We start from the raw sequence: 14365 nt of genomic DNA on the forward strand, positions 1-14365 counted from the left end.
AATAAATATCAATATTTTTTAAAAAGGTCAGAGGTCTCAAATGTGAGCCGGTGGAGAGGAATTTCATTTGGAGGGAAAGCTGTTTAGGAATGCCAAAAAGACCTGCTTATAATTCAATATCAACACTCTCACATCCTTGGATAAACACATATATCATACATTAACGGGCCTGGTGTACTTCTGAGTATTTGCCGCCAGAGTGACCAGGTTAACATAAATAATTCTACAATGAGCAGAGAACCTCCGCTGGTCTGTCGTGTTGCTAATTTTCTGAATAATACATTAAATCGGCTGCTTTTAATGTCCTCCTCTGTTTGTACACAGGGAGCTGGAGTTTGTGTATGTTACCGGGGTCAGGGGCGAGCGAGAGTGAACAAGGATGACGGATGGTAACTCACTGAGTAGATAAACAAAAAGCAATCTTCTTGTCCTCCCGCTGAACTCCTGCTCAGTGACCCCAGCAGAGATGAACACAACCAGGCCCTGTCTCCTGTCTCTTTGAAGAGAAGGGCAGCCCACGAGGAGGCCATTCTCTCCCATTACATTTTGTCAATGGAATTACAATCTTTGAATGATTCCTCCTCCCCCGCTCTTTCTTTTGTCAGTGCTCTCTGATGTTATTAAAGATGTCCTTTACTGCGCCTTGACAACTACTGTGCTCAGTTATCATGCAGCAGTTCTCAGTCGTGACATGCGTACCGTGCCTCGCCGTGTTTTTTTGCACATCACCGTTCTGACATTAGTGTCATCATGACGTCGACATTCTTTCACAACATGCTATATGTTTAGCATCTTATTGCCTCATGAATGTGACTCGGTACCGCTCTCTGTTTGGTGCGGAGCTACAGCCTCCAAGTGGGAGCTGCCTGTCTCTCTCACTTTAGTTAAACAAACACACCCATCAACACCTCTAAAGGTCTCAAATGAACATGCTGCATGGGTCTTTTGAGTGGCTGCCTGCTTGGGTGTCCTTTATAGCTCGAAAGAGACACACGCCACTTCCCACGCAAACGTTGTGATCACTAAAACTTGACGGGAGAATTTGCACCTGTACGGAAACTCTGACCCATGCGCACGCACATTATAGAGACGGGGACGTTTGCAACACAGATGGTGAGGTGGTGAATTGAAGCCAGATTGCAAATGGTTGCTTCTCACACATTTAATTTCATGACAATAAATATATAAATAATGTAATCATGTGTTACATTTAGATCCATTTTGTTTTAAACATTCAAACCAGCAGTGTTATTTGTGCTCATGCTAAAGAGCCGTAAACGATTCTATGAGCACCTTTCAATTTAAAAAGCCAAGTCAAATCTCACACCCAAATCTCAATATTACTTCTCCAGTGCACTGAATTGGATGAACTTAACGTGATCGGGTGTAGAAATCCAAAATATCAAAAAGCGTGAAATGATTGCAGAACAGAGCATCAATAGTCTCTAATCGTCTCCCATCTCCAGGTCGATGCTTGACAGACAGGAGTGAAAGTACAATTCCCCAAATGTCTAAAGATTCCTTTAATACATGACATGTTAAATATGCATTTACTATAGTTTACTTTCTTGTGTCCAAATGTTTATAATAGATGATAGTTAAGTAAAAACATGACCATAAAAATACATATATGAATATATCTACTGCTATTAAGTATAGTTATAGTATCATATCTAACTGGATCTTATTTATAATTTTCTGGATTGTGCCATATCCCATGACATGCATCCTGCAGAAGCGTGTTGTGCCATGATTTGTGGCCTAATGTTTCATGTTATAGCATGTTTGATATTAGATAGTGTATCAAATCACGTTGCATCTGATATTGTGTGGTATAACATGCTGCTCTGTTCGTCTCTACAGCGGTGGCTGTCCGGGCTTGGAGCGGATTTGGGAAGCCGACCTGGAGGCGTGTCACCTGTTCTTGCGAGGCCTCCAGTTGCGGACTGCAGTTGGAGACATCGAAGACCTCCCCGCTGCAGCCGTTTATCCTCCAGCCCGGGCGTGCACCAAAGAAGAAGAAGATTCCGCCATGCTGACTGCGCTAGGCGGCCGCTGGGGTCCTGAGGCCAACTTGCAGAACTCAGAGTTCACAAAGGTAATGCAACAATGTCTGTTCTTCACAAACGCCATGTGCTTTCACACCGCATTGCGTGACAGTCTGATGCGTGCAAACAGACATTTAGAGTTGAATACACAAGATGCCCTTTTGAGGCTGTCCATCGCTGATGTCTTACACATTTTCTCCACATAACAACACATTTTTGCTGCTGAAAGGTCAAATGAGAACAGTCTATTTTAGGATTCACTTCTTTTTCCATTTTTTTTCTCACTCAGCTGTGAAACGTGAACTCTGAAGTGTGCCTGCTCGGCCAGTCTTACCACTTGACTGGAGAGGACTCTTTTTTTAGTTCATACGTTCAGCTGTTCGGAATATAAAAGTCTGTCGGCTTCAGCAAGATGAGCAGCAGGCCATTAGCACCTTTGCTCGAAGGTATTTTCAAACAAGGTAAATGTGGGCGTTAGAGAACCCACCGCTAGGACATATTTTGGCTTCCTTGAAGTTTCATTCTAGAGAGTGCAGATTTAAGAGCCTCTTTCTGCGTGATTACGTACGTTTAGTGGGAATGTGTGTGTGTGTGTGTGTGTGTGTGTGTGTGTGTGTGTGTGTGTGTGTGTGTGTGTGTGTGTGTGCGTGTGTGTGTGTGCGCGAGCGCTCTGTGCTGGTTTATGGTTTAATCCACAGTGAGTTGAGGTCCACTGCCTCAGGGCAGAGTCCAACTCATTCTCTCCTCACACTCCTCCGCCCACGCAGTCTGACAGACTTGTCTGAGATAGGAACAAAGCCAACAGAGCCAGCATTAATAAAAAAGAAATATCACATTTACTCGTGAGTTTTTGTGAGACTATACTTTGTTAGTTTGGCTCACAGACTGATTTCTATCATGTTTGCTGATTTTAAGCAGAAGTTGATCCTCTGAATTTCAAATGTATGGATTTACTGGATTGTGGCCATAAGCACATATTTGACTATGATTTTAATGGTGCTAGCAAAATTCCCACTTGCATGTAATAAAACTGGAAGCTGTGGATTTTTATCGTCATATTTAATTCTTCTACTGTTGCACCCTCTTAACCTTCTCTCACAGTTGTGCTCTGTGCATCCATGAATATAAACTTTGCATCGATGTCTTCTTTCCCTGCCCTGCCTGGCGGCATTTTTCAAACTGCATGGATCTATTTTCTGCTTTCCCTTTGTTTCCCTGTGTTGTTCTTGCTCCTCCCAAAGCCCGGCCCCTCCTAACATTTCTCCGAGAACTAAAAGGTGAGACAGCCAACCATTTCTCTCTTTTGTCTCCGTCCTGTGCACTCTATTTTCTGAAACCTACAAGCTAGAAACACTTGAGCTCAATGGAGCAAAAAAGGTCGATCACGTGTCTCTAAAAATACATTTGGGAGGTTTTAGAGTCGAGCATGAGTGCTGTTCAATTTAGAAATGTCCTTTAGAAATGAGTATCAACTTTGTTTTGAATTTGATTGCACGAAATACAATAAAATTAACTATGACGTTCATGTACAGCGATGCAAGAGCCCATCTCAAGCGCTTTTCAACATTTAACATGAATGATAACATATTGATGCCCCAACTAACCATCTAACATGTTTGACATTAGAACGAGCATCTTGTGAATCTCTCTTTAAAGAGAAAAGATGGAGAGCAGCACATTAAGTGTACCCTTTTTACCCTGCAGCTCAGGCTTTTTCTTTGGGGAAGCAAACACTATAGAAAAGAATAAGAAATATTGATATTATTATAATATTTTAGCCATTTAGTATCTTCCAGCATGAATCTTCAAGACCCCATGTATCACAAGGCTTTGCATCTGAAGGCAACAGACAATGGAGGAGTATTTTATCAGTTGGATGCCAGAGAACTGTTTTAATCTGTCTCTAGAAAACTGCGTGTGACAGATTTATATGTTGCTGTAAAATGGATGAAATTGTAGAGAGCAAAGAAAATCCAGTTTGTGTGGTGCAAAAAAATGTAGCGTCTAAACTAACTGATCTCATATAGTGTACGAAGAGTTGTGTTCACAGAAGAGCATGCAGTTATGTGTTCCATAATTTTTGATTAAAAAATAATTAAAATTTTGCTGATTAGTATTTGTTGTTACTCTGCCTTCTTATGTACTTACCCTAAAGCCACAAACAATATGTTAGCCTCCAATAGGTACAGTAATAATTACCGCCTTCCTTCGTGAAGAATGTACAATTACTCACTTTGAATACTAACAAAGGAAACCTGCAGTACAGATGAGCCCGTTAATCTATTTTCTCCTTGTCAGTTTTGGTGATGAATAATTACAACCTCCTCTCATTATGATGTTGTTGCACACATACAGTACACAGCCAACATAATTGCATTTTCAATAATTCATGAGCAGGTTTATGACTGTGTGGCCTCAACAAATGTTCTCCTTTTGTTGCAGAAATTGGAGGAGTTTTTGTTCTGCATGGAGGAGAATCCCCCAGAGGTTGGTAATGCTAACTATGTCACTGTATGGTGGAATGTTACCAGTGTAATTAAAGTGTCGGTTGCATTGACTGGTCATTGACTGGGATGCAGAGAAATCCATCGGTTGACCGTAACTTAAACGTGACCTTTGCCGCCTTTCTGACTGTCCGATCAATACTGATCTACATGAGAAGCGTTGGTTGTCGCTGACGGTCTGAGTTTACACAAAGACCTTTATTTATACAGGGGAGGGTTTTGCTGAGCATGTATTCTCCTTTCAGCGCCTCTGCTTTAAATTCATGCATTTATATTCATTCATACCTGGTAGCCAAATGGTGGTACCTGTACTTTTTTAGAGAGTGTCCAATGCAGGATTGTAAACAAGAGCACACTGATGTGAGTCTGATAATGGTGTAGGCATGTCTTATCCTGGATGCACAGCTGTTAAACGTGCATGTGCATGAGACTGTAGTAAGAATAATCTCTTGGGGACAGATAAGCCTCAAGGGGCAAGGATAAGGTCAAAATAATAATAATAATAATAATAATAATAGATTTAATAGTGGCAATACACCCTTTATTTCTGTGTTGTCTGCATAAACAAATAACTGGAGAGGATGCTAACTTTTTGCTTCGGACATGCAGCTTTAACCTCAGTCTGTTAGCACCAGGCACACCTCCATCAAGTATCAAAATGATTGCTTTTATACAAGTCAGTTGAAAAAATGTAAAAGTCAGACACAGACAGTGTTTTAACCCAACTCATGGAGCCTCTGTTACCTTAATTAGCGTGTTAGCTACAATACAACTGACGCAATCTGCTTGAGACAGTTGGGATATTTCAGCTGCCAAAATCTTTTGACTCCTACTAGAAATGAGAAGCTTTCGTCTCCCTCTGTCTGGACCCATTGTTTAAAAAACAAAATAAAATACACAAAGAATTTCAATGGTAAATTTGCCGCCAGTATTATGAACTGCTCACGTGTTGTGCGAGAACAGAAAGCTCAGCGACAGCAACTGCGGTTGGAATGGCCAGAATGCACGCGCTGTGTATGGCCCAGTGACCCGTTTGTGTGAACTACGCAACACTGAATCACAATGAATTATTGAAAACCAACTGACGGCACAATCGTTTGACGAGTCACCGAGTGAAATGCTGTGTCGGCTGCTAAATGGTGACGGTATCTCTGCCTGGATGGTGTTGCGATGGCGCTGTGGAGGAGCTGGGTTCTCTGCCCCGCAGAGCGCCTGACCTCTTTCTCCTTTCCATAATGACTTTAAGTAAATGATTTCCACTTAGCCGCTGCCAAGCTGCTGCCCTGCCGCCACAATGGAGATTGATTGGTGTGTGTGCAAGTGTGTCTTTACTCTTGTAATCTCTACTAATTGTTCTTTCATCCTCTCAAGGTCCTTACATCCGCTCCTTCATACTGACCCACTGTACCAAACACGTTTAGATGCTTTATCAAATTGAAATGTTGACTGCTTTGGATCAGATTTGTTAATCGGGTAGTTTTCACGACGAGGTCATGCAATTTTACACATGACCTCGTTGAAGGGATGATTTCTGTGTCGAAATTCCATACTGCGTATTAATTGTTGGCCATCTTCGTATATTGGTGTTGCCGTAACTAACAGGTAATTAGGTAAAGTACATGTGATGTCAATCAAACTGCAACAGCAGCATGTCGCTGCCAATCAACTTCACTAAAGGAAAGATTCATATTTTTCGAAATATTGTGAACAATGTGTCTAATTGTGCATTGTGGGACAGAAGTGTACATCACCAGAACACTCTAAAATGAAAGCGTTATCCCATTTCCACTTCACACTTATAGTGACAAAATGAAGTATACTCAAAACTGTCAGTACGCATAATAGAAAATAGTAGATTTTGGAGTGTTCAGTTAATGGATACTATTGTTTCACAATGAATGCAAAACATGAAAGCAAATTGTGAATAGTTATGAGGCAGAAACAAAAATTATATTAATTAAATGTGCCTGTGTTTGTAAAATAGATTTTGCATTCTCTTTGTGAAGTTACATTTTCAGTTGCTCTTTGATTTATTTCTAAAAGTTGCATCTATTGTATAACTTCCTGTTAGTATATAAAGCTTAAACAATAGGCCTGTACTATAAAGTCGGGCTGTAGGCTGCTCTCTCTTTGTCGATTAGTTGACTAATCATTCATTTATTTTACGTCTTAGGTCAATTAAGATCTCTCTAGTCAATCATTCTTGAACACAAGATTAAAGTAGTGCTTTTGTGTGATTCTTTGATGAGAAACTCAGTTTCACAGATCTGTCGATTAAATACTACTCCTACTAGTTTATACTCTACCTATAAACTAATATAGTAAGTATTCTGTATACAATATATGTCGTATGGAACAGAAAACAAATGCAGGTGGTGGTCAGACTTCAGAAAAAAAGCTTTGGAAAACAAAAAAGAAAGTAAAAGTGTTTTCTAGTCTGCATACTTACTTTTTAGAATATCCTCAACTTTGTCTCTTTTCCAGTGTGGAAACACTACATCCTCAAAACCGGCATTGCATTAGTGTATGTACTACAGAACTGGAACACGTCTACAGACAGTAACACCTCGTAATGTCACTGCACTTATTTGTAAACGACATACAGACGGTCTTGGAAACAGATTTCTAAATGTGGACCCAGTAACTTACTAATGAGGCATCAGTGATGACAAAGATAGTTAATAGTTAATCACAACCTCGCCAATTCTTTCTGAGTTAAACATTTATTCAAGTACTTCATTGTTTCGTACACGCAATCGTGACCTTGAGGGTAATACCAGTGGAATATAATTGCTTTGTATCGCCTCTTACATCACCCATGGGAACATGCACAATTACCTGCTGTCTCTCACTCATTGCTTAAATAACCATACCAGCGCACACACGAGTCTGAATATTGCATTTCTAAACAATCTGTTCATGCTTCTGCAGTCTGCTTTGTTTACCTTGGTTGTAATAACACCAGCACTAATGTGCATCAGGAATACACACGGCAATACATGTGTGCCGTAGATTCTATTATACAAATTGGCATGTTGTTGAAATCTCATTTCAGACGGTTTCTTATTTGTCAAAGGCAGATGTAGCAGGGGAAGTCATTTGTATTGTGTTGATCACCACCGGGAGCAAAATAACAGCTTTTGAATAGTTGTTTAAAAGGTTTGTGGGCTCATGGATGTTTTTCAGCATTGTCAGTCTGCACAGTGTTTTCTATCCTGTGGTTGTATTGATGTTGCGAACGCTGACTGGAGGCTGTAAAGTATAGAATCAATCAGCTGCACAAACACAGGACTCTTATCTGCTAAAGAAGCTCCTGACCTTGACAAACAAGCAGCCCAGTCAATCTTTAAGTTGACTGCCTTGCTTCTTGGTAAAGGAGGACAGGGATCTCACAAAAGAGACGCCTGAGGACCGATCTGTGTCAGTGATTGTTTGTTCATTTAAAAGCCTCGCACGCAAAAACATGACGTTAAATCTTTTGTCCTGTGGAGCAGTTCTCTCTTTAAATCATACTGAAGTCCTTAATTGCATCAGGGAAGACTTGTCGTCGTGCCTCGAGCCTTTTGTTGTTGTACATTTCTTTGGGGCTGTTGCATCATTTCGGAGAAGTAGTGCTATTCCAGGACCGAGACCAGAGACGTGACTTCCCAGTCATTGTTGTGACACCTCTGAGCTGCAGAGAGTTGATATTTTCTACCTGCAGCTATGAGTCAGATTAGACTTTCTATGTGTCGTTTGCCGAGAACACTGGGTCTGTGCGTGCGTGTCCCTGTGTCTATTTGCTTAAAGTGGATCAGTGTACTCCTGTGCGTGTGTTTGTGTTCTCTCCGCTTGATAAGTGTGAAGAAACTAGGACACAATGTCTGCAAAGGGGCCTGTTCTAATTATGGCCTGGATGCTCTGCCCTACTGCACTCTGCTCCTCCACCACCACCCCTGACATTTCCACCAGCATCTTCAGGTGATGGGCAGACCCACCGCTGAATGTTGTGCACATCGCCCCCGTGGAGTGTATTGTGTACATTGTGACCTTGGCGACTTACCAAACAGAAATGTTGGCAGCCTTGTATCTTTTGTCTGCCCAGCTATACTCCATCTTGTTGAAGCAGTGTCGAGAATGTAGTGTCAAACAAATGAAATGAAGTCTTGGAACAAAAAAGCTTCGTGTGAAGCTTTGACTTATGGTTATAAGAACACATATGCAATTTAACATTATTAAATTGATGAAAGAGAAAAACGACTCAAAAACGACTCAATGTACTTAACTGTCTTAATGCTTGTATAACAACAGTGTGACTGAAGTAGGCCTCAATACAATAACTTTAATCAGTAATCTATTACATTTGATATACTCCACTGTAATATTATAACATATGCCCACTGTTCTGGTGACCAACAGACGTTTATGCAGCACTTTAATGCCTCTGATGTGTATATTTATGGCTCGTGTCACAAAGCACTAGCAAAGAAATGATAAGCATTATTAGTATTATTAGACTGCATGTTATGAATTATGACTAACCGGGAGAGACAGGACTGTACAAAAGCACCTTTGCGTGCTCCCCGATGACACTCTAAAATTAACTTCAGGCCGTGCATAGTCACACGCTTGAGGCATCTTGGGCTTCTTAGCCTCCTGTGGTATCGCTTTCATGCGCCTTTTAATGGACCTGATGAACTAGCAAAGTACAGAGTCAGATAGAGAGCGTAGAGATATAACAGCTTCTTGCCTCTTACTTATACCCACACTGACATGCATTCATTATGTATATGTTATATAACGTTACATGGCCAAATGCAGATCAATTAAGATCACTTCCAGAACAGAAATTGTTCGTAGTTTGGCTACTGCCGTTTGCGTTCTCAACACAAGCGAACCACAAGTCTACATTTGAAACAGACCAAGAACTATGTTGATGTCTCGGTTTGTTTTTTTGTTCCGCACCAGGGTTTGCTTGACCGCTTTCACACCCGCTCAAACGAACCGTACTAACCAGGCAAACGGACCGGAGTTTGTTTTAACCAACTAAACGTGTTGCGTGTGAAATCACCCAGAAAGTCAGGATGTCTCTGCTTCGATTTAGACCACTCTCTTTCCAATTGCTGGCATAGCCCTTTAAAGGGTCCACCTTCAGCTTCATTTTCTTCCAATCCATTTTGCCAAATGATTTTCCAAACCTCTCAGTATTACTAAACCAACATTTTCTTTTAGGTTGCTTGTTGTTATTGTCAGATAGACTTGTGTTTATTTATTTTCAACATCAGACCCACATATTTGAACCGTTGTAATCTTCCCTTTCTTTTCTTAACCACCATTTCATTCCTTTTCCTTGCCAGGATGGGTGCAGCGAGGCTGCAGACCTGACGGAGCGCTGCGAGCTGATCAGTGACAGACTATTGACCTTGGAAGATGAATTGCAGACGGCCATACTGAACAGGGATCAGGCCCTCACCCATATCCTTTCACTGCTCTCTAAATATACATACATCATATACACTGACTGTATGCTATCTGTGTGTGTGTGTGCGTGTGTGTGTGTGTGTTTCTGTCCACCTTAAGGAACTAGTTTCCTCGAGGCCTTCCTACTCAAGGCTACCTTTAAGGACACTGATGTTCTGTGACTTCACCTTTCGAGGAAAAATCAACCTGTCTTATTTGACATTATGAGTCCATTCATGGAGGGAATTGAAGATAAACTGGGATTAGAGGGCGCTTGATGTGGGCTGCCAGTCACCATGGGCTGAGATTGAAGTCAGCCAACAGGAGCAGTGCCTCGACAGATAGAGGAATGTCACTGGAATGACTCTGCTCCCGTCATAGCTTAACGTCATCCTCCTGCTGACCCTCGCTTTCTCCCCTCCCCCGCCTCCCCTCCTCCGTCTGCTCACTTCCACTTGCCGGATCTGGCTTGGAGGAAATTACAATATCCATGATAATGACTCAAATGAAACCGTTGAAGCTGATTACAGGTCACAATACATAATTTTCCACGCTAATTAGAAAGCTGATTGGAAATAGATTAGTGTGTTTTTCTCGCTCAACTTTTCCCCTCTACACTGTCGGCTTAGAGAAAAGGTAATATTTTAACGCCAAGATTAGGAAACTTTTGCCATCTAACCTGACGTGTTTTTCAAAAAACTTTTTAAAATTTTATGTCACGCCTCGTTTCTCTTCTTTTGAAACGGGCTGCCACAAATACTTTCCTAATCTGATGAAGATATTCACTTCATTTTCAGGATCTCTAAAAGCTGTGCAGTACGTCCTTCACTCTCTGTTGAAGTATGGCCAGACTTTTTTTACCATCTGATTAGAGATTCACGTCCCCCGCTGTGCTGTCAGGGGTCAGTACAGACTCCACCAGCGTTTGCATGATATCGGTGCAGCCTGGCAGTCGGAGACAGACAGATGAGCCGCTTCTCTCCACCTCTCTGTTTCTGTGTCCTTACATGCCATTCATCTCAGTCTTTGGAAGTCAATGCACTCGTGCAAATGCACCCTGGACACTAGAGGACACTGAAGATATTGGAGGATATTGTTGTTTGGGTTGCAGAAATGGAACAAAGCATGGACTTGGGATGATGCTACTGTTGCCATAGTGATAGGGAGATCAAACCTCCTGTCTCCAAGGGTCCTAATTAAGTCCCTTCTCTTGATAAAGGCAAGAATGGACAACCACAGAGACTAAAACATAAAAATAAATGGATAGGCAAAACTCATATGTGGTTGGTTTCTAAGGTCTTCAACATGATTCTGAACTTCATCCTATTTGGACCCTGTTGCCTTAAAAGTGTTGCAAACTGTCTGCAGTTTTTATGAAAAGCTCTTTAACGGCTGGTTAATTAATAATGAGGACAATCTGTGTCCATTCAGACAGTAAAACGAGCCATCAGGCCCCATCTGTCATCAAAGCCATCCCTTTGATTTGCCACTTAAGATGGACACTCACACGATTAATTTGAGTTTCTAAGCAGGTTAAACAATCCCCATACCCCCCCACTGATGACAGCCTCTATCCCTTTGCATTGATGGTATATGAATAATTTAGCTGGGCAGTCTGTTTGCTTGGGTCCCCACACCGCCACCCAGCTCCACAGACGAGATGAGCTCATGAATATTGAATTGAATGGGGTTAAATTGGGTATGACTTGATGATCTGTCCCAGAAATCCGTTTGGTGGCCAAATTGGAGATTGATGACTTCATCAGGTTGCGGCTGTCCTCTGCTATTACCGTTAACCATCGCCGGCCACAAGTGTCACATTTGCCCTGGTTTTCGTCTGCTGGCAATGCTTTTTATTTCCATGTTAATGTGCTTGTCCGTTTGTGTCTGTAGCATCAGATTCTTCCTTAACGCACACTGCACAGTTGTTGGGAAAGGAGGTTCAGGAAGTAAAAGCCACTTTGCAAACCATGTTCGCACAGCTCGAAGAGGAAGAAGAGGAGGAAGAGGAAGTGAACGGGCTACATGACGACGACCTCATGAAGAACGGGACTGAGGAGGAAGAAGAAGACGACGATGATGATGATGATGATGATGAAGGGGAGGAGGAGGAGGAGGAAGAGGACCAGTACTTCAGTGACAGCTGGGGCATTTGAAATGGATTCGTAGGGTTTTATGACCACTCATACACAGACCCTCTCTCTGAGAGCCTGACCTCAGCTTTGCAGTTGGAGTGACCCCATATCCATTTACTGTAACGCCTCACCAGCAGCCTCTGTGGTGCTGCCGGAAGTTTCCAGTACAAACCGTTGGTGAGTCTGTATAACATTTCACCCATTTCATTTTCTAGAATGGAAAAACATGAAGGACTTTGTTATAAATGCAAAATATAAGCCACTTTAATCCAATTTTTAGAAGATCCTCAAATCTTGCCAGTTCAACCAGATAAAGAGCGCCTCGGCCCACAGAGCCAACAAAGCAATTGTTTTTTAAATTAGGATGTTTTTGATGCAGGTTAATGTCTTGCAAGCAATTGAGTAAAATGTGTTTTCTTTATTTACTGAAAAAACATTACTGTGATTAATACTGTTGATTATTTGGTTTATTGGTTTTTTTTTTCTCAGTAATGTCAGTGACATACACATATCTATCCAGGGGTTTTCAATTCAATGACAAAAACTGAAAAGTACATTATTTTTAAATACCAAGCCTGAAACCGAACTGAAGCCAACAAATCACTTAATCGCTCGCCACAACCACCTGTTTGAATTCTGGCCGAGGACCAAGTGGACAAACAACATTTTTTTTTTTACTGGGAACAGTCTTGCACACATAAACTAAAAAGTGTGTTTCATCTAGAGGTCAGCTAGGCACTTTGTGTGTTTTTTGTACAATTGGACTTCAGTTACGTGTGATTTTGTCCATGAAATAACTCATTTGTGGTGCTACAGAATGGGAGCTAACTTGAACACTTTATGGTTTTCTTCGAGTAGAAAAAGATAATATTTAGATTTTTAGCACTATATGCTTGGAGAGATGCTCTGTGTTTTATTTTATTAAAATACATGCGTCACAATAGTCAGATTGTATCCTATGCATGAAGGAAATATTGAAGAATAAAATATCAGTGGAGTAGTATTTGTTATTGTTTGTTTTTCGAAAGTCTTTGTATCTGCCACTGGTTATGCGTTATTTGTATTGTATAATGTCGGCGCAGAATCTTCATTCCACTGGGTGTCACATGACTTGCCAGAAACATGTTTGTACCTTTAATCAGTTTTGTTTTTGTATTCACTGTGCAGCTTGAACTCAATGTATCATGTTTCATATTTATTCCTTACAGCATCTCCCTAATTACAGCATGTACCATTCAGCCTCATGTTGTGTCCTGCTGTTTTCTTCTTGTGTTGAGTTACAGCCCCTCTGGTTATTTCCCCTCATATAAAATGTGCGGGCATGCAGCCAGGCAAGTGAGGGCAGTGGTGACATGTAGGAGACATCAATACGGTAATAAAAGGTCTTCTAGTGAGGTCTTTAGGGGATACATGGGCTTCCATTGTTATCTCGCCTCAGCAGCGGTGGTGTGGCTAATTGGGAGGCAGCCTCACAGAGGACGTGGTGGGGGAAATGGGATGATGTGGCTTTGTCTCCATCTGATTCTGCCCTGTGTTTTTTGGAGCAGGGGGCGGTTCAGGGATCCTCAGAGGCGTGTCTGCAGTCCCGCGCTCCGGGCCGTAAACACAACTGAGTGCTCAGGGTTTTTCCAGCAGCACAATGGGCCTCTCTCACTGGCAGGTTGCAAGCCACTTGCCAGGCCAGAAGTCTGCACATCTGTCAGCGTCAGGCGGCGCACAGACAGAGCCTGGCACACACACCTCCCTGACGAACACCGCCACCTCCTAATTCAATCTGTGCTTGCGCCATACTGTGCCCCGCACGGCAGCTTTGCTCATAAAATGGCTACGGGGAAAAGCCCAGATGGTTTTCGGCAGGCAGATATAGCGGGGTGAGATGTTTCCTGGTCTAAACGCAGGCGCCATGCAGTGCAAGGTCCTTTGTCTCTGCAATGTGGTTGCTATGATATTGCACAGCATCATTTTAATCTGTTTTCCTTGCATGCTTTTTTCCATACAGTCCAGCCCTGCCATTGGTTGCTGATGACAAAGGCAGATTTACCAAACAATGAGTCCTTGATTTTGATTAAAGGCAGACAAAAGCAGGCTGAAATTACCACGGCTGTGAGCAGAAATTGACCCAACGTGAGCTTAGTTGATTTAAGTTAATGATTTCAATTGTTATTTTAAAGCATCATCTCCGGATCATTTTCCACATGTTCCTGGCTGACTGAAAATGAGAGAATCTAAATATGCACTG

The 14365-nt window shown here is 41.8% G+C and overlaps 1 protein-coding gene across 1 annotated transcript in view; it reads left to right on the forward strand.

The window, feature by feature from the left end:
• The window catches only part of disc1 (DISC1 scaffold protein), a gene marked incomplete at both ends in the record, with an annotated part of 38942 nt that extends 26795 nt beyond the window's left edge, over positions 1-12147 (forward strand). The window contains 4 exons of the mRNA XM_079229569.1: positions 1864-2098; positions 4491-4535; positions 9889-10008; positions 11917-12147. Coding sequence (XP_079085695.1) covers positions 1864-2098; positions 4491-4535; positions 9889-10008; positions 11917-12147 — 631 coding nt within the window. The remainder of the gene's footprint in view (positions 1-1863; positions 2099-4490; positions 4536-9888; positions 10009-11916) is intronic.
• Between the last annotated feature and the right edge of the window lie 2218 nt (positions 12148-14365).

Source organism: Taurulus bubalis (genome assembly GCF_910589615.1).
Source record: "Taurulus bubalis genome assembly, chromosome: 14".
Taxonomy (NCBI): domain Eukaryota; kingdom Metazoa; phylum Chordata; class Actinopteri; order Perciformes; family Cottidae; genus Taurulus; species Taurulus bubalis.